At 39.6% G+C, this 27,559-nt stretch overlaps 1 protein-coding gene across 1 annotated transcript; it reads left to right on the top strand.

Moving 5' to 3' along the window:
- The first annotated feature begins 234 nt into the window (after window positions 1-234).
- Window positions 235-26,869, top strand: HTRA3 (HtrA serine peptidase 3). Its single transcript, XM_062575289.1, has 9 exons — window positions 235-975; window positions 9,819-9,918; window positions 11,731-11,953; window positions 12,650-12,844; window positions 15,447-15,479; window positions 16,175-16,289; window positions 23,066-23,114; window positions 24,872-24,967; window positions 25,868-26,869. Exons 1-9 carry the CDS (start codon window positions 552-554, stop codon window positions 26,031-26,033), a joined length of 1,401 nt encoding a protein of 466 aa, XP_062431273.1. The 5' UTR covers window positions 235-551; the 3' UTR covers window positions 26,034-26,869.
- The last annotated feature ends 690 nt before the right edge of the window (window positions 26,870-27,559 follow it).

The following is a 27,559-nucleotide window of genomic DNA, read 5'->3' as shown; positions in this document are numbered from 1 at the left end:
TTGGGGCGGTGTCTACCCGCACACGAGCGGCATCTGCCCCGGGGCGGCGCGGCGCGGCACGGCACGGCGCTGCCCGGCCCGCCGGCGGGCTGCCCGCGGCAGCGGAGCGGGCCCGCCCTCCCCGGCGGCGCGGGGTGGGGCCTGGCCGCCGCCGCGGAGCTCCCGCCGCCGCCGCCGCTGCTGCTGGCGCGGCTGCAGCTGGAGGCGGCCGCGGCCACGTCGCCCATATAATGCTGCGGCTCGGCTCGCCGCTGCGCTCACTGCTTCGCGCGGCCGCCCGGAGAAGGCGCTCCCCTTGCGCGGCTGCGGCTTGGCCATGGCTCGGTGCCTCCGCCCTGCGAGCTAGTGCCGCGGAGCCCCTGAGCTGCCGCGCTTCTCCGATGAACTGAGCTAGCCTTTGCTCTGCCGCTTTATACCTGCACGCCCTGCTCGCCCTCTGCCGCTCAGCGCGGAGGAGCCCTGCCCGGGGAGGGAGGAGGGGGCCGGCACCTGTGCCTGCCCGCGGCCCGACTGCCCGCTCCCGCGCTGCCCCGGCCCCGCCGCCCGCCGCCATGCGGGTGTCGCTGTTGAGCCCGTTGCTGCTGCTCTGCCTGAGCCGCGGCCGCGGCGCCGCCGAGCTGCCGCCGGCCCGCGCCAAGTGCCCGGCCCGCTGCGATGTCTCCAAGTGCCCCAGCCCCAGCTGCCCCAGCGGCTACGTCCCCGACCGCTGCAACTGCTGCCTCATCTGCGCCGCCGGCGAGGGCGACTCCTGCGGCCGCAAGGAGGACCCGCCCTGCGGCGACAGCCTCGACTGCCGCTACCCCATGGGCAAGCGCTTCGCCAAGGGCGTCTGCCAGTGCAAGCTCAGCGCCCAGGTGTGCGGCAGCGACGGCCGCACCTACGACAACGTGTGCCAGCTGAAGGCCGTGAGCCGCAAGGCGCTGCAGCACGGCCTGCCCGCCGTCGCCCAGGTCCAGAAAGGCGCCTGCGAATCGGGTAGGAGCATGGCGCGGCCTGGGCCCGCGGCGAGGGGCCTAGGGGGGCGGCGGATGCGGCCTAGGGGGGCGGCGGGGCGCTCGGGGCCTTTCCGAGGGGCGCCAGCCCACCTCCGCCGCGGTCCCGTCGGGGCGAGGTCGCTCCTCGGCTCGGCGGGAGCGTGGGGCGGCCCCGCTCAGCGCCGCGCCGCGCTGTGACTTGGCGCCTGCTAGGAAGGTGTTTGGGCGGCATCCTGCCGCTCTGGGCTGGAGCACAGATCCGTCGCGCCAAGTCCCGCGCAAACAGATCGGACGCTCTCGTGCTCCCGGGCCTTCTCTGGTGGCTCTCGTTAGAAGTTAATTTTGGTTAAGCTGGCAGGGATCCCTAGAGGGAAAACACCTATTTGAAACGTGACTGGAGCAGGGAAAAAAGAAAATGCAATAGACAGTATCTAAAACATCATCTTTTGTCTCTCATATTTCCTTCTTATGAGAGGACTTACAGTCATACTCTTGCGGAGTCTAAAGAGGAAAAAACCATCAGTGAACCTCTTTTACAGTTTAAAATACTGGTGCTCAGGATATCGGGCAATCTCCTGTTTGCAGTAAGATACTGGAGCCTTTGCTTCACATAGGATATTGTAATATTCTATGGTAACCTCAAGGTTGATGGTTTAACTTAATTAGTAATCACTCACTTTAGTGTTTTTTTTCTTTCTGTTATTGTTGTTATTAAAATGGTTCACCTGCTGGAAATGTTAATTTTGCTTATTTCTGTTAGCATACTTCCTGGCATGTTATTTTTACAGTGTACTTCTTTGTAACAGTGAAAGTTGTAACAGTTTTCCTGGAAAGAAGAGTCGTATATTTAGCAAGGTTTTAAATCATGCATGGTTCTTCTGTTATGTCAAGTGAACCTTTAACTAATCTGTTGTATGGCAGATGGCAGATTTGCTAAAATCACTGGAGGAGTGAGAGGGAGACTGGAGTGTTACTGTTGCTAGCCTGTAGGAACTGCCCTGTTTGGAGGGGACTTTTCATATATGCCACTTTTCAGAGCAGGTAAACTGTGGCACAAGGAAGAAGGAAGTCAAATGATATTCCTAAAGTTACTTTGGGCATATCTTGTAGAGCCAAGAATATCTCCAGATGCTACCATGGAACTGCAATGGTCAGTCTCTTCATCATTTTGCAGTGATAAATTGCTGTTTGCCTATTCGTTTTCATCTAAGCATCCATTAGCTTTAGTCCTTTTAATACTTGGTTGGAAATCATCCACTGCAAAATAATTAGAATGTTTAACCAAAACTGGCAAGCTTGCCAGTATCTAAGTGTTTAGAGAGTGCCTGGGATTTGGTACATGTGACATTTTCTTTATGGAATTTTCTTGAGTCTACTGTAATTGGCTTAGGAATTTAGAGCAGAGAGGTAGAAGTAACTTTTTTTTTCAAGCAACTATTTTAGTGCTCACTTTATTTTGGCTTTATTTTCTGTCCCAGTAAACCTCAGCTTAGATGAAGCATCTGGTTTTCTGTGAAGTTTTAATTTTTATTCAATTCTACAGCTGCACAAACTCAGGCTCAAAGAAACTAAGTGTCTTGCCCAAGGTCAGTCTTAAATCAGCAGTTGAGCCAGGAAAAGAACCCAATTATGTTTTTTTTTCTTTTTTTAAACAATAACATGCAACGGCTCTAATGAGAGGGTTTAGAAGAAAATCGACAGTTTAAAATTACTCTCGAGTTTGTCTGTTTTCCCTATTCACGAAGGAAGTCTGGCCTTAGATGACTCAGAGTTTGAAGGCCCTGAGCTAGTTACAAAGTAAATCCACTTTTACTTAACTGTACATGCATTAAAGCAGCCCCAGATAATGGTATGGCTTGCATCTAATTTTCAGAACATGGAGAACATGAGAAAACAGTAGTAGATCCAGAAGGGATGGAAGGAGAGAGGTGCTCAGAATGACCAAGGAAGTGATAATTCCAGAAATGACAGAACTCAAATAATTCTGTCCTTGTGAGAGGCCTGGATTAGTATAAAGAATATCAACATGCCAAACTAAGAGGTGTAGACGCAGTGTGCTAAGGGAGAGTATACCGCATGGAACTACAGTAACTAATCTGTCATCACTACATTCTCCAGTAGGACCTGTGCCCTGAAAACCACTGCTCATACAATTACTCGTACATCTGAGTAGACCCTTTGACTTACCTGAAAAACTAAGAAGTCATCAGGACTTTTAAATGACCTATATGCTAATAATTGTGTTCCTCTTCAGCACAAGATACCTTAATGATTTTTTTTTTTCTGAAACACCTAGCTTTTACCTGTCTTCTGTCACAAATAGGTATATACAACTGTTACAGGCTGGTGTGTAAGTAATGATGCAAATCTTTATGGAAGACAAACTGTAATCAAAGACCTGCTTCTGCAGAGCCCTCTTTCCCATTATAGTAAATTTAAGTATAAACAATCTCTCTTATCAATCTATGAAGCTGTCAGAAACTACACACAATTTGTGAGGTTGCCTGCAATTTGTGACCCATTTATGTCAGGCTTCTCTGCACAAAGAGCTGTTTATGAGCCCTTAACATAATGTTCTCAGTGCATTTAATAATTCCCTGCAATGTTGACTGTGCTAATGGTTTCTATCAAACATTTTAGATATCAAATGAAGATTTGAATTTTCTAATCTAGGAGGCAGAAGCAAAGAAAAAAATTATTTTCTGGAGACATGAAGGTATTATTTGGTTAATGGAACAAAGAAACTAACCAAGAAGACTGACTGAACTTTTGAGTACTCATTCTAAGAAATGAGTCCCATTAGTTTTGATACTGATCCTTAGCAGGGTTATGCCTGAGAATGTCTGTCCTCTGAATTGTATAACTGAAGAGACTGTCAGAAAGGACTCATGATTTAAAGTCTTGTGTCAGTCAAATCTTTACAAGATTTGAGCCTAAAAGTTAGGTTCCCTAAAAAACCCACTTGAAAATACAACTGGAGCATAAGCAGAATTATTGCATGCAGTTTTGCCTGAGGTTTTTGGAGTGTGCATGCATGTAACCTTGAAAGTGCACAGGAACGATGGAGCATATCATTGCTTGCATTTCTGAGAAACTGTCCCTGTAAAATGTACTGAAGTCTCCTACTGCTGTTATTGTCATCAGAGCCAAAGGCTCCTTCCAGCTGTATATTTTATTTAGGGAAATCCATTGCAAGGCATTGGCTGAAAACACAAACTCTAGTTACATTCCTTTACTGACTGTTTTCCTTATGTCTGTGTGAGTTTTGAGTTCCTGCAGATAAGGATGAATATTGTTTAGCATTTGCCATATTCTGAGTATAGCACCTCACTGTTTTTGTGAAGAATCACTAACAGAAAAAGAGATGTTCACATTGTATCTCCTTGTGCAAGTCACTTGGTAAGGCGAAGTAATAAGCTTCTGAAGTCAGTGAGGCAGTTGAGTGTCTTTACAAGAAGGCATGTGTCAATCCATATCTATCTGGCCATTGTGACTTCTGTGCTGCACAAGAAAGCCACTTTGGTGATGGTTCACCAAATTGTTTTCATCTGTGCATGGTAGATATCCATTGAATAAACAAATTGCCTGAAACATAATGTAGTATTAAAGCCACGAAAGCTTTATGGTCAGTGCACAGCTATGCAACTTGATCTTAATGCTGAATTCATCAGAAAAGCTGCCCATGAACCTATGTTTCCAGCAGATGTTTCTGTTTTTTAAGCAGAGACATTATAATCTTTTATTTGTCTTTCGTTTCTTTCCATGAAAGCACAGTAGGGACAGTGTTTATCCCTGGTGATCAGATCTGCCAGGTTGCAGTCCTCCCTTAGACACAATAATTTAGCTGAACGTGCAGATCTTTTCTGAAGCTAGCTTTAAAAAAAGGGGGGGGAAACGACCTCAAAAGAATGAGTTTCCCAGGCTCACATATTCTTAATGAATATAAAATTGTGGATTTTAATGTAATGTGTTGTCTTTAAGAAATCATTGAATATGGTCTGATTTAATACTATAGGGAGTAAGCTGGCAGCTATTCAGATACTTTCACTCTTCAGCAAATGTAAACCGGTGTACCTTTATTATCTTCAGTGGGACTATGACAATTTATTTCTGCTGAAATTTTTCTCTGTTTTGTTCATACTATTTAACTCTACAGATTTAGTAAAGTTGCTCCTGATTTACAATAGTGTTAATGAGATTAGTTGCAGAAGGAACAGATGTACTCCAAGTAAATACAAAGCTATTAAATGAACTCATAGTCTGTAGATACACTAGAATTCAGGAAAGTGTTAAGCTGATAATTAAGGTGACTCCCACCTGGCAGACACTTAGTTTTAGCTGTGTAAATCCCAAGTAGCTGAAGTGCATAGAGCTGAAAATGTAAGATCAAACTTCACAAAATAGACTGAACATCTTTAATGTCAATTTATTTGCTAACATCCAACTCTGGATTTCTAGTGCTTGGTGCTGAATACTGAGCCCTTCTGACCAGTGGAACCAGCATCAGGAAATCTTTGGGAGGTTAGACTAGATGATCTCCAGAGGTCCCTTCCAACCTTACTGATTCTGTGATTCTGTATCTAATCACTTCATTTAGGTGATAAAACGGGAGTTCAGATCTACTGAAAACCCGGCTGACTTGTCAATTTGGAGAAAACTGGAAAAATCTAGCTCTTCAATTAAAGATGTATCTTTGCTCCTTTCATACCTTGATTATTTTAAAGATAGTTAATTGGATTAAATGATGTCTTTTGCTATGACAAATTAGCATTGGTTAATGAGATGATTATGAACATGTAGTAAAAACACCAACCATAATGGATGTTATTGAGAGACCTTCTGAAAAATAGGCAGCAAATCTCAGTATGTCAATGGATCAAAACACATGAGGCTGTGGTAGACATGGAGCTTTTACATTCACAGTCCAGCAGAGGTGTGAGAGCAGTGTGAAAGCTGTGCATGGCAGCAAGAATATCTGCAGAGGGAAAAAGCAAGGGAAAAGATCCTAGGACTATCACGCATACCTAATTTTATGTTGTAGTAAGAATAATAGCAGTAGCTGGTCTCTACCAATTAATACGAAGTAATGGATAGATTGGAGGTCTGACATAAGGCCATGATTCCACCAATGTTGTTCTAATATTTGTTTGCAGGATGACATTATACGCCTTGTACAAGGTAGTACTACTTCCCTCCTCAGTTTCTCAGGCTGTAACACCTTCCTTGTGAAGTATTTTGAGTGCTGATGAAGATCAGCTCTGTGAGAATTGTGCACTACAATATTATTTATCAATTATTAAATTCCCTTAAATTAGATGAGGGTAGGGAGGGACAAGAACAAGTGCTAATTTGCAGTTACTTTTTACAGTCCACAGCCTGAGCTTTCCTGAGTGGGATGTCATGTAATGTGTTTAAAGTTGCTTATCACTCACAGCTTGCAGGAAAAAAATTGAGGGATATCAGCTTCTCTGTAGGCATCTCAAGATTGTAAGTCAGTTTTTGCCAGAATTTAGTCTCCATAAGTTGCTAGTAAGAGCAGCTCATCTCTAATCAGGCCAATAGCCAATGCAAAGCTTGCATGTCTGTTTTCCTTAATCTCGCTCTGTTTGAAACTTCCCCTTCCTCCAGTGAAAATATAGGGCAGATTTGGATTCACCTACACATCTGAGTATTCTTGTCTTCTGTCCTCAGCTTAGACTGATAAATGTTTTCACAGGCTTTGCTTTGGTTTTACAGTTTCTTTCTTTATTACATCATGTAGTTTCTTCCACTCTATCCATATTTTCATTCATCTGCTATCTCTGTCAAATTTTCTTCCTCTGACTACCCCCAAATCTCAGCTGGAAAGGCATTGCCACCCATGGTGTTTTGCTGGTGGCTTCACAGGAGGAGTGGTGTTAAACTGACATCTTTGGCAGGTTTCCCCTTTTGCTTTTTAGTCTTGTGCTGTGACAGTTTGGCACGGACAGAATAGTTCAGCTTTTGGCTAATGCAAACTGATTTAGTTGCTCTGACTTATGTAAAGCTATGCTGCTTTACACCAACTGAAAGCTGACATTCACCATGCTTTTTTCCTCACTTATGCCAATGTATCTCAACTGAGGGTCTAGCCTACTGTCTTTTGTAGACATATAGTCATTTCTGTTAAGATAAATGTGATAGTGACGATATATTCCATCAGTGAACACTGCTGTGTATACAAGCAATTAAACTCATATCACTAGACTTCAAAGGATATACTGCATAATCAGGCAAATTGCTTGTGATTTGAAGGTAAGATAAATCTTCAGTGGCTCAGTAAACAAAATAAGTCTGTTGAACTTGCATTTGATTGACCTCTGTGATTCCTGCATGCAGTGTCTCTTTTAAACTAAGTACTGAAATAAGCATGTTCAGTTGGTTAGAAGCATTTTTCAGAGTACGTGAGAATGTACATAAAATAGACTGAATATATTCTTGCCAAGTTGTTCCTTTTGTTTATTCCATATCATATAAATTTAGCTTGCTAAATGTAAGCATGGCTTCCTCTTAGAGCTAAATCCCATGTCCAGTTACAGGAAGAACCACACTCAGAGTTCTAATGAGAAATGCCTTATTGTCTTGATCTATTTCCTTTAATACTTTTTTCCTTTGGTACTGGTGATGTATCCATTCCATATTAAGTTTCAAAAATTTTGGTTTTTGTTTCAAGCCTCTTAATTACTGTGATAAGGTATGATCTCTCACTCTCTGACTCTGTAGGTCCTTCAAGGCTTTATTGTGAAGGCCTTTTGAAAGATAAAATGAACTGTTAGAACTAGTTCTCTGTTTTCCACTATCTATGAATTCATTCAAAGAATAGGATAGATCAGTGAGACATCTCCCTTTTGTAAATCTGTAAATCGGTTAGACACCATTGTGCTGCTATCTTTGCACTCATCCCAAGTAATTTACAAGGCTTAATGGACAGTAAAAGAGCTTTAGATTTGGGTTGGCCAGAGTGATCTTTGAATTAAGAACTACACAGAATACCGAAGTGCATGAGAAATCTCCCGTTCTCAAACTTCCTCCTCCTTTCTTTTTTTATGTATTTCTCCTTTTTGTGTGATGCGTATCCTTTTCTTTCTCACTTTGCATGTAAAGACAAGGGCAATTACATGCTTTCAAAAGATAATTTATCTGGACTCATTACCGTGTTACGCTGCCTAGAACAAGGACCATTTAGAGCCATTAAGACAAGACATAAACTGTGAATGCTAGAGCTTCTGTGGAGGTAAATTCATCCTTCATCATGAGTTGAACCTCAAGCAAATCACTGATCTGATTGCATAAAGTATAAGGTCTAAATGATATAAACCTTTCAGAAGTTAGATTATAGACAGTATCCCTCCTCACTAAATGGCAGTAAAAGAATTATGCCTCCTGAGACAAATAGTGTGCTGTTGCACCAGGTTTGAACAAACCCAAAAATGTCCTTGCTGTGTTTGATTACAACTTGCTGGCTGCCTTCCTTAGATCCTATAGTTATAAAGCATCAGGCAGTGACCATGAAAGACTGCTATTAAATGAAATGTAGTGTTTTGTCCCCTAACATGTGTTTAACATATGTAGTGATACGCCCTCATGTATTAGGGATTGCAGATAAGCATGTCATTCTAGCACGGGAAGTATTACTACTTTGGGATGCTGTGACATTCCGATCCGGGATGCTGTGTGCTTTTTTGCCCCCTCCACAATAGTCATTTCATAGGACGACCATTTGGTATTCGTAGTTGTTGTGTATGGTGCTGTTTAAGTCAGTACTAAATGATCTTTTACCAGAATGCTTAGTATATAATAATCTATAGTTATGTTGCGATAGCTTAGTTGTGAGTTTGCAAAACTTCTTAGGTGCGAAGGTTATAATTTACAGCAGGCTTATAACGTGTCTACTTCAAAAAGAATCATCATTTAGATTCTCAGTGCAGTCCAGAGATGCTGCAGTGACGTTACTTGGCACTCATTAGACCACATCTAGACCGCATCTAGACCACTGCCTCTGAGTTTGGGACCCCCACTACAAGAAAGACATTGATAATGGCAGTGAGGCCACCAAAGTGTTTGAGGGGGCTGGAGCACATGTCCTGTTAGGAAAGGCTGAGGGAGTTGAGCTTGCTTAGGTCACCCTGAAGCTGTTCTTTGTCCAAGCTAACAGTAGCCTGCCAGTGCCTATGGGGAGGTCACTGAGAAGACAGAGCTAGGCTTTTCAGAGATGCATGGTGGGAGGATGAGAGACAACAAGCATGAGTTTCAGCAAGAAGGTTTAAACTACATGCAAGAAAATCCTTTTCCCCATGAGGGTAATGAAGCAGTGAAACAGGCATGCAGTCTCCATTCTTGCAGGTTTTCAAGCCTTGACTGAACAGAGCTTTTGAGCAACCTGGTCTGAGCTGGTAGCTGAACTCGTTTTAAGTGGGAGGTCTCTTTCAGGAGACCTCTCAGGAGGTCTGTAGTCCAACCTCTTTAGACCCTTTCAAGTCCCCTCCAACCTTTCAGCTTTACTGAACTTTCAGGTCGCTTCCAGCCTGGTTTGTCCTATGATTCTATGTATTTTAGCTAATAATTAGTAGTTTTGCTGAGAAAAATGCTCAAGATAAAGCTTGGAGATTTCTAAGAATGTCAGAGAACTTGTAGCTAAGTGATTCTGCTGTTTGACTTTCTTAGGATCAGGCAAAACACAATAATTTTGAATAAATCTTAGTGTCTTCAATTGCTTTTCACAAATCTGGTTGGAAACTATCTCAGTGTGAGAAATACTCATGTTCATCTCACTTGGTTAAAAGGATGTTTTCTTATTAACATATCCAATTCTTTCTGCTAGTATAGGTCACCTACAGTCCAGCAGCCCAAGATACAAATTTAACTTCATAGCAGATGTGGTGGAAAAGATTGCACCTGCAGTTGTGCACATTGAGCTTTTTCTCAGGTAACACTTCTAACTCTTTATATTTTAATGGCATTGTTAAACAAGGGGCTACAAAGATATTTCCTTTTTCTCTTTTTGCTATCAAACATAAGTGTTTTGAATAGAACTTTTGTTTTGAATTACTGATGTTAAAAAAATACTTTGAAACATTACAGCAGTCTTATCCAGAGAAGCAAGATCTTACAAGAGTAAGATACCGTATGAGAAGCACCATCACCCATTTATGTGTTCTGTTCCTGTTTAGTAGGTTTGTTTTATTGAGTTTAGAATCTTCACAGTAACTTATGACAGATATTGCATGCCTTCAGAAGCTATATAATCTTCTTTGGAGGTCCAGAACAATGTGGTATCTGGATTGTGTTTATTATATCATAGTTTAAAAAAACAAAAACAACAACAAAAAAACCCAGGCCAAGTACAGAAAAGTAAATTGGAAAAACATAGTGCTTTCTTGCTTATTCCACTTTTGGTGACAGGTAATGTCAAGTGATTTTGTTCTGTCAGAGAGAACATTAAGAGGTGCCTCACTGACCATCTGTAATAATCCACTGAAACACATAAATGCTTTTGATAGATATAAAAAAAGTCTAAATCTGCTGGCCAAGACACCACATGAAGCTGGAGCTAAGGAGACAGCTTTTAACATCAAGAACTCAAGAGAAGCTGCTGTCAGAACAAATTACTGCAGTGTTACAGATACTGTTACCTGGATATCTTTCTGCAAGGGATGCTCTAATTCTGCATGAGCTTAAGAATTTCGTGGAGAACTTGTATAGTTTTTAATGTAGGACTAAGCTGGATAATTGGGCCTTGAGGCCTGTCATTATGCACACGGTGATTGGTCTTTGAAGAGAACATTAAAACTGAAGACCTTTTAGGTCTTTGCATATGTTTTTAAGATTTCTTGTTCCTTACCTAAAAGTAAATGTTTGCCAAGTGGCCTGCTGGACATTAATTGTTATATTGCCTTCTACCTGGGATTGGCTCCAATTCTTTACTGCTGAATAGCCCAGAACTTTCAAACAATTTCCTAATAAGGATCACATCTTGGAATAAAGATGAATTTGTGGACTTCTTCTCATTTTCTACTGCTAAGGCACTTTCTGTTCCGCTAATGAATCTAAAGTAACCGCAGAAATTGTTCACAGGGAAAAGTCATAGTACCTTAAACAGTTTATAAAGTCTTTAAGCTATCTTTAGTGAAGCAAATGATGTTCCCTCCAAATTTTACCCACTGTCAGTGTTTTTTATTTCTTCTTTCTTTTACATTCCTAGTCCTTTCAGTCTGCACACATACTGCAAACATACTTTTTCTTACACCTGTGCCTCATGATCACCTGAGACCTTATCACCTCATTTGCTCCCGTGTCCTGCAAGGTTCCTTCTTCTTCACTGGGTAACTCTTTCCTATTAGTGGATCTGTCCATTTGTTAGCCCTGCCTATTTCCTGTCATCATTTTCTTTTATTATAGAAGCAGGTGGTGGAGTCAGATGAACTACTCTTTTTTTGTCACCTGCCTTTTCCTCTTTGCAAGGAAAACTTTAAAAATAGAATTGGAAAAGAAAAGAACTATGTGATCTGTCAGTTGTCTGGAAACCTCAGTTCCTGTCTCCCTGGCTGACTAAAAGCTGCACACAGGTTTTCAGGAAGTGATCCTTTCTTTGTCAATATTTTATGTTTGGTTTTTTTATGGACTATAACAGGAGTCATCAAATGTTTTGGTATTTCTTGGGATGAAAGGTGGTGAATAATTTCTAATGCAGTTGTCTGCTTTTCCCTTATGATTTAATAATTATTTACTTTTTGTACAGGCACCCTCTCTTTGGTCGAAATGTCCCCCTTTCCAGTGGATCTGGGTTTATAATGTCTGATTCTGGTTTAATTGTGACCAATGCCCATGTGGTGTCAAGCACCAATGCAATATCAGGGAGACAGCAATTGAAAGTACAACTGCAAAATGGAGATACCTATGAAGCAACCATCAAAGACATTGACAAGAAATCTGATATTGCAACAATAAAGATTCACCCTAAGGTGAGTGATCTAAACAGAAGAATGAATGAATTTGGGAGCCTTATTTCAGTTTCATTTAAGTACAGACTGATTGGCTGGAATATATATTTAGGGATTCCTTGGGAACAGATCTGGAGATAATGATGTTCAGAACAAACTATGTCTGCAGGCCTGGAAATTTTTCATGCCTTAGAATTAAATTGCTACATCTCTTCTGCACTAGGAACTGCTAAAAAGGAAAAAAAATAACGTGTGCTGGCTAATACACGGTCAGATTCTGATGCTGTTAGCCAAAATAGTCTCTTGTCTTCAGGCAGTCATTCTAGCTTAGTGTGTATGTGGACTGTGAAGTGGTATGTAGTGTAGTGGGAACGGCAGACTGTCAAAAGCCAGTTTGCATGCTAATTTATGGGGAGGAGGAGGTACAGTCTGCTGGAAAATAGACAAATCTGATACTGAGTTTTGTTAGCATTTTTTTATGAATGAAATAGCAGGGTACTGCTGCTATTACTTTATTTCTGAAGACAGTTGAAAGCAATAATGCCCTACATTAGTGTGATCTGTCTTAAGTTTTGGGCATATGATAGTGAGTTACTCTCCCATTAATGCAATGCAGTGGCCATTCCTAATGTATGTCTTCCTAATTTCTCACTAGTTTTTGATCTTGTTAGGTTATTTTCAGATCTAAATTAATGCTGCTTCTTGTGTTTATTTAAGAAAAAACTGCCTGTATTATTACTGGGACACTCTGCTGATCTGAGGCCAGGGGAATTTGTAGTGGCAATTGGAAGCCCATTTGCCTTACAGAACACTGTGACAACAGGTATTGTCAGCACTGCTCAGCGAGATGGCAAAGAACTTGGCCTGAGGGACTCTGATATGGATTACATTCAGACAGATGCTATTATCAATGTAAGTACTAGATATGCAAATGGCTGAACTTTGTAGTCCTGGGACTTTGAAATCTATTCAGCAGAGAAATGTATGCTCTGAAAGATGAATTCCGTGAATGAAAGGAACTTTGTTAAAAATCAGTGACATCTCCTTCTCTTTAAAGAAGACTATACAGTGTCTGTAAGTTGCATTTAGACATTAGTATTCTGGAAGGAGTGTTAAATAAAATGTCCTCTGAGGTTGTCTACAAAGATGCCACATATGACAGACCTCTCATTCTGTAGATCTCATGTGCAGTAACACGTGGCTGTACAGAATAGAGGTAAATCAATGTTCCTCTCTGTACTTGTTCAGCTAGTCTGGCCCAGCAAGCTGTAGAATAGAGCCAGTGTTTTTCACCTCCATCCATTAGAGCCAGATGGAGTTGTGAAGCTGATATCATCTGCTTGGATTTACTGTCAGGAAGTCCAGGTAAGAACTTCAAGAAAGGGGTTTTTCCCTGCTCTGTGCATCACCTACCTCAAATAGGAATCTAGATGTAAAATAACTTAAAGCTTTGGATACTTTTCAGAGTTAAGGCCCTATTGCATTATATGTTTTTAGAAACATATTCATATGTGAAAATAATATGCCTTCAGAGCAGTTAGAGGCATCCAAAAAGCTTAAGTGAAGTCCTCAGATGTGTATATAACTTGTGGTGATTTTAAAGAGTACTGCGTGCATATCTGAGGTAGAAAACAGCCTGAAATTTTGCAGTTTAAATCTGTTATACATTAGAAGGAAAACATTTCCAGCATTTATTTAATGGCTCTGAATACCAAACTCAACAAATCATAATGCTTAGAATTTTGCACATGCAAAGCACTTCACAAATATTTACTTTTGCAGAGTTTTTGAGAGCAATTATATGAAAAAAGCAATTACTTTTTTGCACCAACATGTGACATTAAAAGGAGCTTTCTCAAACTCCTGTATGGTTCAGGAGCTGAAGCTCTTAAGATGTTTAAATGGTATTAGTTTGTTCAGTTGCACAGGCAAATAGAAAAATTTATGCAAAATGGGTTGCTTGGGAGCACAAACTGAATTGGTGGCAGAGCCAGAATTAGAACATGGGATTCTTGACTTCACGCCTGTGCACATTCCTCCGAATGAAACTACTTCCTTGTATGTGCTTAAGCAATTACTGCCTTCAGATGCTAATAAACCAGTTTAGATGAAGATAGCAGAATGAATCAGGTAATACTACAGTAAATGGAATAGTGATAGTAGATGAGGTAAGGAAAATGACAATGTATTTGAGTTGCTTTGCCATATGAGACTTCAGAATAGGAAGATAGTCCCTGGCATAGGGATACTGTGTGCTTAGCTAATGCACTAGTTTTCTCCTGAGAACGGGAGGAGTTTGAGAGCTGCTCTATTCAGAGCATTCCTGTGGCTCAGCCAAGACTTTCCTGGAGGAATGTGCATACAGCTGCCTTTTGAGAAATACTAGGACAACAGGAACATGGGGCAGAAGACAGCAGGGCCATACATTCCTAAATGGAACTATACTGCACGTGACAAAGTTCTTCCATTATCAGATCCTTCAAGCAGAGGACAAATGAGTGAAAGATCATATGCTGAAAATTGTCATTGTGAGAGTATCTGAAAGCTGAAAAAACCCGCACTATCCTGGTTCCTTCTTGTCAATCAGACATAAAAATCAAATATGTACCCCATGGCCACTGAAAAGAGTCTACGTAAGAAACTGATCTCTTTTTAAACATGAACTTGAAGCTGTTTAAAACTTTAATATCTGTTCTTCTGAGAATAAATAAGGTTTGCCCAGTGCTGTCTCAGTGTAAACAGTTTAGATAGCTCATGTTGCTGTCATGCATCACTTAGCTTTTGTTTATTTTGAGTGGTAAGTTGCTGTTCTTGACTATTTGGTAGACATACTTAAAAATACTGGCCTCATTCAAAAACAAACTTGGTGAGGCAACATGAAGATGGCCAAGAAACTTCTCCAGCTCCCACTTCCTATAGTCCTGCTTGGATTTTTCCTTTGAAGGCCAATAGGTATTAGGCAATTTAAAAATGTTCAGAGCTGCTTTATGCTCTCCCTAGAAGTGGTTACATCTCTATGGTTACCCAGCAGTCCTTGCATAGCAACTATCTCACAGCAATATGCCATGATTATACTTGCAAAGTGTTTTGTTCTCCCCTGTTAGAGAATGAGAAAGACTGACAGTATTGTAGACCAAAGTGATGAATAACACCTCTTAAAAATCATAATAAGCTGAGAGCACTTCACTGAAGTATTATTTTAAACAGCAACTAATTATTTCAAAACTTTGTTCTAATGATATTCAGAAGGATCAAAATACTTATTTTAACTTCTTAGTGATTCTCCTCTAAATTATGGCCTCATTATTTTTGGTTGTAAGTTGCTGCTCCTGATTTAAGACCTTTTTCTAAGAAGAAAAAAATGTGATCATAAGAGATATGAACAGGTAGAACAAGCCTAAGAAATGCCTTGCTTCTCTTTCATTTACTAACAAACAAAAAGATTGCTTGAAATGCAGTTTTAAATTCCTGAAATGTCTCACCAATTTATTGTTTCCTTATGTCACTTTTACAGTATGGCAACTCTGGAGGACCTCTAGTTAATCTGGTAAGTCCAGATGGCTTGCTTTTTAGTGTTTTGTTTATTTTTATATCTAGTTCTAAATAAATGAGAGAATACTTATGCTTATTGTGAAAATGAAAGAATAATCTGTGTAAACTGCTACCCAGAAGATACACAGTGGTGGCAGAGAGTGCTCTCACAGATAAATTGTAAAGGCTTATTGATTTATACCAGCTTCCAGCCATTCAGGCTAATGGTAGGCAGATATGCTAAAGCTAATACAAATCACATAAATTAGGTTTCAGTTCATACAGCTTTGAAAAACACTTCTGTGGAGAGCAGAGGAAATTTTGCTAGACTGAATTTGAACTAGATGGTGCAGGGCAAAGATGAGATCTCATTTGTCCACACAACAGATTTTAAAATAAATTGCTTTAAAGCAGCACTGAGTTTGCAATTCAATGAACAGTGGAGCCGATTACCTGCTCAGGGAAGGGAGCCTCTTGTTGAGTGGTTGGATGAACCTTGGATAAACAAGCTGTACTGTAATCTCTTTGGCTATCACAGTTAAACATGAGAGGCAGTGCCAATCATAACCCAGATTCTCTCCTAGAAATAACGTTTATTAAATGATTACAAAACTTCTTAAAACTACCTACACCAACTTTTAAAATAAAATGCTAGGTAGTGAATTGAACCCTGTATATTAGGATCAAGTTAATTGGTTGCTGTCTCCACAGGATGGTGAAGTGATTGGAATTAACACCTTGAAGGTTACGGCTGGAATTTCCTTTGCTATTCCTTCAGACCGCATCACTCAGTTCCTCACGGAGTCTCATGACAAACAAAGTAAAGGTAATGTCTGCAGGAAATAATGATTCTCTCATCTCCCAGTTATTAACCTGATCTCTCAATAAAATGCCGAAGGACACAGTTCTGGGGTCCTGGTCACGAAAGATGTAATGTCCTCTTACAGTATAGGACACCTTATTGTTATTTATGGACTTGATCATAGAAGACAGTTTTGTAGAAGTGATGGTGAAGTTTTATTACTCAGCCCTCCCCAAAAGAATAGGTAGCATCTGTATAAATCTGGGAAGAGGGACTTCTGAGGATAGTGAGGATGCAGATAAGTCATCAGTCTCAATCTTGAGAACAAATGGGGATTTGATCAAGGGGTCTAATCCTTCTCTTTCACATGTTGTGCAAGCAAAAGGTGTAGAGAATAAGATGCAGACTCTCAAAATGAGCTAATCTGTCTGAGGGTGCTGTTCCTATGCACACCATCTGTGGATGTGTGGAGTTTTTTGTTTGTTTGTTTGTTTTTGCCAGGGTCATCTACAGCTGTGTTATATAAATGGGTCTTGTGATAGGTTCTGAAACCTCTGCAGAAGAAAAGCAGTGTGCTAATTCCTAAACACATGCATAGTGGGGAGGAGACAGGAAAAAGAAAGGGCCCTGCATGCACTAAAGAGTTTATAAATCTAATTATATCAACAACTGAAGATTGTAGTACTCTGGACTTTCCTGTTGTGTGTGTCTGTCTCATATGTAATGCTGAGACTCTGACTAGATGGCATACTACATGCTGCACAGCCAAAGCTGATCTAGTAATGCTTCATTTAGGCCAAACCTTCCTTTCTCTTCTGCTTGCCAGTTTATCTGTTCACACCCTACTCATCTTGTATCATGACAGGTGGCTGCTGTTCATCTTGAGTCTTTTTTGATATAATTTCTGTCTCCTCTTCAGTTCATCCAATTGCTAATGCCAGAATTGTTTCCCTACACCATTCCTCTCAGACAGTGTTCGTTCAGAAACTTCTCTTAGTCTGAGGTTTCAAATTTATGCTTCTGCCCTTGCCTTTGAGACATCTCAGTTCTGACACGGTCTCCTCGTCTATCTTGTGCTACATTCCTCAATTCAGATTGTTTTCACTACCAAAGCTGATGAAAAAGGTTCAGTCAACTTTGTGCTGAAAAATGCATTTCAAGGTAGTTGACATAATTTTGCTTCAACAAGTCAAAAGTAATTATTTGTCCAGTTTTACTAACTATCCCCACTGACTTCTGTGAGAGGCAGGCCTGTATACTTGGCAATGTTGCCATTCAGAACCAAACTGTTCATCTCAAAGTGCTGAGGTGTGATGGCTTACACAGCAGGAATGGTTCTAGAAGATGAATGCAAATCTTGTACTGAAAGTTCACCACCTGTCAGTAGGTTCCTGATAACTGGGGCTGGGAAGTTGCAAAGGCTGAATACGAACTCAGCCGCCTTGCACTCTCAGACACCTTTGCCTCTAGAGAGTGAGGAATCCTCTAGGCTCAGTTTGAGGGCCTTGAAATAACTTTGCCTATGGACTTTAGAAAAAATAATAGTGAAAGATTCATGTTTATTTTATGATGTTTGTGAACCTTCTTACCATCTTTATGAAATGTTTGTGAACCATCTTTATTATCCAATTTCCATCCTCATTCCTTTTCTTTTGATTATGACACATTTGGACTTACTCTTAGCATCAGCCTGATTTTTCGTGACTGAGCACACTCTAGGCACAGACAATTAATTTAAAAAAAAATTTTTTTTTTTTAGCTTGTCTGAAGCACCTCTAGTACTATTCTCTGAAGATAGACCAGTCATTTAGTCCTTGATGCATATGGAAAGAAACTTCTAGTAGATATTTTTGCAGTATTTTAAATTCAGTTTGCATTCTTTTGGCCTTTAGTAATGGTTTTCAAATCTGTTGTATAGGCGTTATTCCCTGTCATAACTGTAAGCAGAATTTTTGGGATGTTTTTATCATGTTTTCGTTTGCTCCAGTTACGTTTCAGTAGTTTCAGGGGATCCACCCTTATGGTACAATTAGGTCATATGAAATAAGTTTAAGGGTATTTCCATTTTGCTCTAAATATCATATTGCCTAGAGATGATAAAGAGCTGTTTCCTTTAGGAAATAGCTCTTTCCAGATTCACTCTGGTATATAGGTATATATTCAGGATAGTGTTCAATAAGCTTGATTTTAGTCTTTTAAGTCTGAGCTGATCAGATAACTACTAGTTTATCTACCTATCTACCAGTTTTGTATAGATGACATACATTCATGAAGTCCCGTCCATTTTATGTAATTGTAAATATATAACCAACTTGTACAGGAACAAAAAAAATTAGGATGAGAATGGCATTTGAATGAATTATTTGGACTAATTACCCAAATATTATGTATTACCTAATATGTGGGTAATACCCATATAATACCCAATGTATTTTTGACCAAGAATTTATTGTACTCTATATAAAGATACTTATCCACTGAAAGATCTGAAAACCTTTGCTAATGGTGTATTTATCAGTAATAATGTCAACCTTATTTTATAGTTATTAATCTAGTACAGGAAGTTAAGTAGCTGCGTCCATATCTAGGTTTTAACTATGTGCTTGTTTTCTCCTTACTTCTGCAAGTCAGTCTGTATATTTAGGCTTTGACTGACTTTACCTCTGTGTATTTTGCTAGTACCTATAGGAATTTCTCAGTTCCAATCTTAGCTCTGCCATATACTACTACTAGTTAAGTCTTGGGCAGAGCAGTAAAACCACAGAGATTTCAAACACGGATACTGTAGGATTAAAGACAGGAAATAAGTAGTGCAATAGCATATTAGGGAGAAAGTCCAGCCTAGGAGGTCAGGCTGGCCTCTCATATAATACCAGTAGAAAAGTGAATAAACTCTGTTTCAAGATGGGCAAAGAGAAGAAGGAGAATTCTATACTGGCCACATTCAACAAATTATTTATATGCATCTGCAGTTACATCCTTGCAAAGTTTTATCAGTTGTGGTGAGTCTATATGCCTGCCTATGTATTTCTTATCAATGATTATTACCAGTACCCATGAAGGCTGCTTAGGAGGCTTTCTGAATATACCTGTAGATTCCTGATCAAATTCTGCTATACAGTTTATATGGATGGTACCCTGCATGTATGTAATTCAACATTCTAAACTGGGGCTGTTTTCATGGTTTGTGTTTGGCAGCAGAATATCTTTCTTACATACTTTCAGAACTGCATATGCAATCTGCAAGATGGTCTGAGTGCAAAAGGAATGAGCAGAGAGGTAGGCGTTCTGCCTGCCACTCAAATAAAAAGTGTAGGATTTGTTCCTTCACTTGAAGATCCTGGTGATATCCTAGCCCCACTGAAATCGGCTGCAATGGAGATACTCATGTGCTGAAGATACTCATGTCTATAAGAGTTTGACTGGCCCCTTAATTTGGATCTATCAGTGCTTTTTTGCCACAATTTATAGCAGTCATAAACACTTCTGTTGTCAACCGTTGTATCTGCCTAGTTTGTAGGTTACTGTTTGTACTGTTAGAGACATCAATTAAGGGAAAAAAAAAAGTTTAAGTAAATACTGTCCTTACTGTTGATTTTAAAAAATGTCTTTCAGAACATAAAGCTCCTTAAATTGTCAACCGTTTCTCGATACTTGGGGTCAGCTGCTTGTGACTTTCTATTAACACAAAACAAGTTCAAGTTTAGACTCATGGATGAGGCTGGTTTGCTTCACTTTGTACCACTGGCATGGCACAAAGCACCTACATCAGTGTTTAATCTGGCCTGGTGTTTACAAGAGCTAAGTATGATCTGTACATGTCCCTCTACCATGCTGTGTTCCAGCTCCAAGCTGCAATGGTTTCACATCTTTTGAACTTGATTGTTCTGACATTAGCCACCATTTAACTATTATTGGGACTTCAGCCTCACGATATGCCTCTTAGATTCAAGATCTCACTTTATTCCAGTTCTCTTAATTATTTTTTCTTATACCTCATGATTGTGCAAACTGTTGAACTGACAGGTCTTGAGACTTTTTATTCACAGAGCAGATGTAATATGACAGCGGTAGTTCCAGGTGCCACATAGTGCTCTGCCAACATGACTCAACCCTGACCTCAAAATAGCCATCCCTTGGGGTGATGAAATGTTGTCTGTGCCCACTCAGTCTCTACTGATATTTTAATGAAGTGGTCAATTATATTTTCTGTACTAAATGTTGATGGAAACTTTATTTTTGTGTAAGATATTTGACTTGGGTTAAATTTAACGGAATGAATTTTTGCAAAACAAAAAGCCTGAAGTTCTCCTACCAGTATTTTGACATACGAAATGGCTGGGAGAGTGGTCATGAGGAGGAATTTAGACTTCTAAAACTAAAATAACACAACATATTGACTGCTAGACTCCCGATAACTTCATACCTATTAGTTTATGAAATAACCTTTTTATTGTTATAGTATGAGCCATTATTGACTGTGAGCCAGCAATGTTCCCTTGTGGCCAAGAAGGCCAATGGTTTCCTGGGGTGCATTAGGAAGACTGTTGCCAGCAGGCCGAGGGAGATGATCCTGCCCCTCTACCCAGACCTGGTGAGGCCTCATCTCCAGTACTGTGTCCAGTCCTGGGCTCCCCACTACAAGAGAGACATGGAGCTACTGGAGAGAGTCCAGCGGAGGGCTATGAGGATGATCAGAGGGCTGGAGCACCTGCCCTACGAGGAACGGCTGCGAGAGCTGGGCCTCTTCAGCCTGGGGAAGAGAAGACTGAGGGGGGATCTTATCAATGTGTACAAGTACCTGAAGGGAGGGTGTCAAGGGGACAGGGCCAAACTCTTTCCAGTTGTCCCATGTGACAGGACAAGAGGCCATGGGCAGAAATTGAAGCACAGGAAGTTCTGCCTGACCGTGAGGGGGAATTTCTTCCCTGTGAGAGTGACGGAGCACTGGAGCAGGTTGCCCAGAGAGTTGGTGGAGTCTCCTTCTCTGGAGATGTTCAAGGCCCACCTGGATGCAACCCTGTCTGCCATGCTCTAGGTGACCCTGCTGAGTAGGGAGGTTGGACTAGATGATCTCCAGAGGTCCCTTCCAATCTTACCGATTCTATGATTCTAAGTGTATCAAACTCGTTGTGGAGAGAGAGTTGAAGGCAGTTTTAAATTTCAGTGCTTGAATAGGGGTAAAATCATACTCACAGTTGCCCACAAATGACACGAGACCTTTAGTTGCAAATAACTCCATATTTACTAGATTTTTTTTTCAAAGCTTTGTTTTTACACATGTCATCAGCCACAGGGAGAAAATTCCTGTTTAGATCAGCAGTATTTCTGCTTGTGGTTTTCCATTCTTGCCCAATCTCCCCCTTGTTTTGTTTCTTCCAGATAAATTTTTGTCCTTTTCATCTGCATTTTCTTTCAAGTAGGCTTTCCTAATCGAACCCCCAGAGTATGCATTATGTTCCTGCATCTTTCTGTATCACACAGGCCATGACCAGTAGCAAGCTGTTCAGTGGAGACAAACTGTCACCAGAGAGTCTGTCATTTATGTATCTGTTCGGTTTGACTGCAGTTTGACTTACAGACAGCTTTACCATTTAACTGTCCACACTGGGGAAAAATTATTTTTAGCTGGGAGAGTTAGAATGTTTGCCCTTTTTTAAAAAAGCGAAAATTTACCTTTTAAGGATTTGTGTGTGCTACATGGACTAAAGAAACGTGAGTTCATTAGTTCAGGCACATGCCCAAAGGTTTTAAGACCTCAATTTAAAGTAATGAGGCTTTTTCGTGGAGGTCTTACTATAGCTGATTTTGATCAGATTGGTTTCATTTTAAAATAAAGGACAGCCAAAATATTTTTAGGGAAAAGCATGCATGACAATTGAAGATACAAGATTGTCTAGAGGATAGTGAATCCCATGTTTTAGTACTCAACATTCTCATTGACATGCATAACATTCAGAACTAGATCCTTAGTTTAGGATTATTTTTCTTGGATAGAATGAGAGTTAGAGGAGATTCTGTACATCTCCTTTTCTGTCACCTTATATGAGAATATGGAGAATCTCAAAGAAATTATGAAGTAGTTACCCTGGAACAAGTACGGGGAAATACTGTTTAATACCAGATGCAACTAACTACTGATGTACTCACTCCAGGAAGTTGTCAAAGAGCATTTGTTCATAAAACAGCTGTGCAATATCTTGTCTACTAAGAGCTAATTGCAGAAATGAGCCTGTGTTCTTGAAGGAGTGAATTAAAATTCTATAGAGTCCTGGTTAAGGTTTTTAATTCATTTTTCATTCCTTTTGGGTAGAAATAATGAGCTGTTTGCACTAGAACTTGGTGTAAGCCTTTCAGATTTATCTCTTAGGCTCTCTTTTCTCTGAAAGATGAAAATTTACATTTCTTTAAATCTCATTCCTACGTTTTAATGGGAACACCATATGATTAGATTATCTCAACTAGTTTCAGATGAGATGGTGCTTGGCTATAAAATCTTCCATTTATTTAAGTCATGTGATTCTGAATCACAGAAATTTTCCTGAAGGAAATTTTTTAGAGTGGTAAAAAATTTTACCTCAGCACTCTTTGAGGTGGAGGTGAGGTGAAGGATTCTCATTCTATACACCAACGTTAGGCAAAAGAAAAAATGACATCATTGTTGATGCGTATGATTTATGTTTAGTTTTTTTAAAAGCTGTTACATACTGTTTTGATTGGAAGATATCTTACGTCATCAAAGAAGTTATTTTTCTTAGTTTTTGCCTAAATTTTTTAAATACCTCCTGTGTTATTTTCAGATGGGAAGAAGCGTTTCATTGGCATCAGAATGCTAACAATAACACCTGCGTAAGTATCTTAAAGTATCCTGTATAATTATTCCTACAGTTAGTTGCAGAAAATGTTTAATAGTGGTTCAGAACTTCATTATGCAGCTTTGGTTATAAACCTCTGTAGAATGCAGATGGGTGGGTTAGTTTTTATGAAGCTTGTGAACATTTTAATTGTGTTGGTGAAATGTATATTCTGCGACTTGGAAAATCAGTCAGTCATTTTGTAAGTACTGATAATGGTGCGTGCCCCATTGGTAAGTGGGAAGTTAGGAAGAGCCTGGATACGCCCCCCTCTCCCCACCGTCTTGACTGGGATGTCTGGTGTTGTACCAGGTTTTAGGCATGATTTAAACAAGCTACCGCATTTAGGTGACTGTGTGAGATTAGATACCTGAAGATTTGGCAGTAGTTTTATCAATGCCAGTGGAGGCCACGTGTAGGATTTGGTGTCTAACCATTAATTTGAAACGAAGTGGTTGCTAAAGCAAAGAAGTAAAGCTTTGTGTCTCCTTGTTACCAAAACCAGACTCAGGTTCTTTACTGCCTTTTCTCTCTCACACTACTTTGTCTTGTTACCTGGATGTATCCTGGCATAATAAGTGAGGGTTCTTACACTTGTGTCCTTTCCCACTGGTAAGCACATTTGCAATATGGCAGTATACTACAAAATTAAACAAGACAATTTCCAGCTGAGATTGTAGTCAAAGCCATATTTATTTATTGAGTTGTACTCTTTCAGACCTCCCAAAAGGGTCAGAGCCTTAGCTGGAATGAATCAGTGTAATGGCATTCACATCACAAGACCACCGTCAATTGAGAGAAATTCAGGATGCATCTCTAAATATTGTGACATGAACATAGTGTGATGTTTTACTGCTTTTGTGATATCTAATAGGGCAGTGTAAGACGTTTACAGGCCAATTTTCAAGAAAATACTTTTTCTCTCGATGTGTTTTTTTTTTAGACATTTAATTATGTTAGGGTCTTCAATTGGAAAAAAAAATGAAGCTGTGTGCAGCTATTCTAGCTTCCTTTCCACCTGAGGGACCCCAGATTCTCATGACAGACAACAAAGTAATCCATCATTGATTTAAAACTTTTTTGTACTATAAGTGGGTTTTAACTTGTACTGTACCCAGGTCTGACATGAAGTCGTCTTCTCAGAAATAAGAGGATATTTTTAGAGTCTCTGTTTTGCAGCTGGTTTCTGTCGTCTTTATAAAGACAAGCACAACCATTTTATTTGTGATAAAACGTAAAGAAGCTAAAGTACTAGTTTCCCTGAAAAATTCATAATTCTGATCACCTAGTTATGACACAAGTTGTCAAAAGCAGTGTTGTTCTCACTAAAGATTTGCAAAAGGAAAGAAGCAAAACCATTAGTAAATTTCTGCCTTATCAGCAGTGTTAATTCTATGGCACAAGACTGTCTTTGGTCCCTCTACAGCCTCTAGGACTGGGTGTGTGGGAAGGGCTCTCTGTACTATTGCTGCAAGTAACAAAAGTCAAGCTCTTGCAGTAGACTTATGAGACCATTAAATATAGCAAGTTTTGCACAAGTAAGTGTTTTTGACCCTTGAAATGTATTGCTTTGGACTGGGCTGTTGCTTGTTTTATCTAAGTTTCCTATGTTGTCAGCACAAAACGAGAGGCAAAAAGTTATCTATTATGTCATTTATTTGTGGACAAGAAAAAGACTAGGGAAAATACTTCAAATGTTACTTTTATAACACTAGTAGAATTAAATGTTATATAATTTTGATCTTCTTTTAGCTTGGTAGAAGAATTGAAACACAGTAATCCTGACTTCCCTGATGTCAGAAGTGGAATTTATGTACATGAAGTTGTTCCAAATTCACCTTCTCATAGGTATGCAGAGCACATTATTTTCTTAAGAATAAATATATTTCCAAATAGATATTCCTATTTGTATTCAAGCACTTATTCATACCAGTCTTGATTTGTATTTAAAAAATTAAAACTTGTGCCTTTTGTTAAAGAAAAAAAAAGTAGTATTTTACTCAGATATACAAAGGTGAAGTATTTCAGTTTCAAAACTTCTCAAATGACATCGTATGCACTAACAATGTGCATGTTTAAACAAGATCCCAAATACGAGTCAATTTTGCCTTTGAAAGGTAAAGCAAATATCAATTCAACAGGAAATAGAATTACATTCATATTAGACATTGCCTGAGTTATTGTCTGAAATGATTATTTATCTTTGAGGAAGAGACCATTATACAGAAAAGTTGGAAATAAGTAACATATTTTTACATATGTTTTTAGGAATTATTAAGAAGTTCCAAAGGTGAGAAGAGCAGCCATTCTGACTAGCACTTGAGCAGCAGGAAAGAATTAATTCAGTTCATATACTTCATTTATCTGTCAATTTTGCAATTAGGTTTAACTTCTGCTGTGTGAAATATGTCCTATAGAGACAGAGACATAGTCTTTCACATGGATGGAGTAAGTCAGTCATGGTTAAAAGTCTTTTCTATTTCTACAAAACAGAGAGAAAATAGACCACTTTTACTATCTCTTGTTGTTTCAGAAGAAAATCTTCAGTGAAATATTCCAAGCCTGATTTTGTATTTAGGGAGCATTACTCATTAGTCTGCATCTATCAGAAGTGTGAAAGTGCCCTCCTTTGGAAACTAAAGCAAGCAAAGAATATAACATCAGCCAAAGAGGTGGTGAATAGCTTTAGTACTACTTTTCTGAGTAGAATGCATTCTTACTGCTTTTTTTTTCTTCTTGCCTATGCAGAGGAGGGATCCAAGACGGAGATATCATTGTTAAAGTCAATGGGCGTCCTTTGATGACTTCCAGTGACCTGCAAGAGGCTGTGATGAATGAGTCACCTCTACTACTTGAAGTTCGAAGAGGAAATGATGACTTGCTATTTAACATTGAGCCTGAAGTTGTCATGTAAATAGAATTGAGGAAGCTTCCATCATAACTAAACTCACTTATTCTGGAACACTAGATACCTCCTTTACAGCTACAGTAATTATACTTCCTGTTGACTAATGACAAGGTGGACTAACTTAATTGCCTGAGCCATTTCTGTACATAGTAGCTAGAATGAATTGGATTATGTCATGTATAGAGGATGCAACTTTCAAAAAAAAATTTAGGAGTTGTGTTCTGGAAAGGAAGAGGAGGAAAAAAAATTGGTAGCTGGTAGAAATATGATCTGCTTCCAGTTCCTGTAGAGCTCAGAGCAGATTCAGTTCTGCAGTTTGAAAGACCAAAATGCTGCTGAAAGTGAGGGAACATGCTAAGAAGGGAAATTTTTCCTAAATTAGTCATGGTTGCAGCAGAACCAAGCTATTGCAATGCAAAATTGAGCTTTTTGTATAACTTTCTCAATGTGAAACTAGTATTAGCAGAGCTTATATTTGTTCTTAGTACTTGTATGTTACATGTCAATGCAAGTAGATTAAATCTGTAAATATTGAAAGGAACAAAAATGGTATCAGGCTATAGAGTGTTACACCTAGGTCATGCAATTTTGGAATATAGTAAATGATTCTTATAGAATTAATGCCTTGTTATATATAAATCAAAACGATGTGCTGAACAAAGTTAAGTTTGAGAAAGTGCACAGTTTTTTTAAAAATTTGATACAAATTAGTTTTGCATTTTACCAGTAATCTGTGCTGTAAAATTGTTATACTACTTTTGGCTTGTACTGTGTATGTTTCTACTGTAAGGAGATAAAAGTTTACACAAATAAAGTGTTGCTGTAAACCTCTTTTTAAACAAGCTTTTCTGCTCTCTGTATTCTGTCAGACTGGAATAGACTCTCCCAAGAGAAAAATTTCTTACAGAAAAGTGGACTCTGCTGATACGAAAGCCCTTTGCAGCCCTTTGGTATAATTATTCTGTTCTTATTTAGACTATGCTTAGAATTGCTTTGCACACAAGTCGCTTATTTATACTATTTGGTTTTTTTCATATTTTTGAATTGTGCTTTGATGTCATTTAAAGACTATCTGATGCTGAGTTCCTCATGCTCAGTTCTGCGTGTACGTGACAAGCAGCAGAGAGGAAGCACTATTAAGTTTGTTTTACAGCTAGTGTTTGGAAGGCTTTTATTTGATAAACCCAAGACAGAAATTGCCAAAAGCTGAATCCAGTTCTTGTAGGTACCCTAAAGAGCAAAACCATCTTAGTTGATCTTGCTACAGACACTTTCTTCCTCTGTCTCTTTGAAAATTATATCTGGAATGTTTTCTACAGCCAGATGTAGTTTTTAGACTTAGGTATTGTCTTTGAGCCTTGCACATGTTCAACTCCTATTTGCATCAAAGAGTACAAACTTTGTGGCAGCTAGAACCTTCCCTTCACATAGTCATCAAGTCTAGACTTTCTGGCTATATCCACAGATTATTTGTTTGTGGCAAGCTTTGTACCGCTGGGTTTGCGTGTTGCCAGACATGCAGAAAGGAGCAG

Source organism: Rhea pennata, chromosome 4 (genome assembly GCF_028389875.1).
Source record: "Rhea pennata isolate bPtePen1 chromosome 4, bPtePen1.pri, whole genome shotgun sequence".
In the NCBI taxonomy this organism is placed as follows: Eukaryota; Metazoa; Chordata; class Aves; order Rheiformes; family Rheidae; genus Rhea; species Rhea pennata.
Note: the sequence above shows the minus strand (reverse complement) of the source record. Positions and strands in the feature narration are given on the sequence as shown.

Coding starts and splice junctions, on each gene's coding strand:
- HTRA3 (XM_062575289.1), top strand. CDS start 552: ATGCGGGTGTCGCTGTTGAGCCCGTTGCTGCTGCTCTGCCTGAGCCGC. Junction 11,954..12,649: donor CAATAAAGATTCACCCTAAG/GTGAGTGATCTA, acceptor TGTTTATTTAAG/AAAAAACTGCCTGTATTATT. Junction 23,115..24,871: donor ATGCTAACAATAACACCTGC/GTAAGTATCTTA, acceptor ATCTTCTTTTAG/CTTGGTAGAAGAATTGAAAC.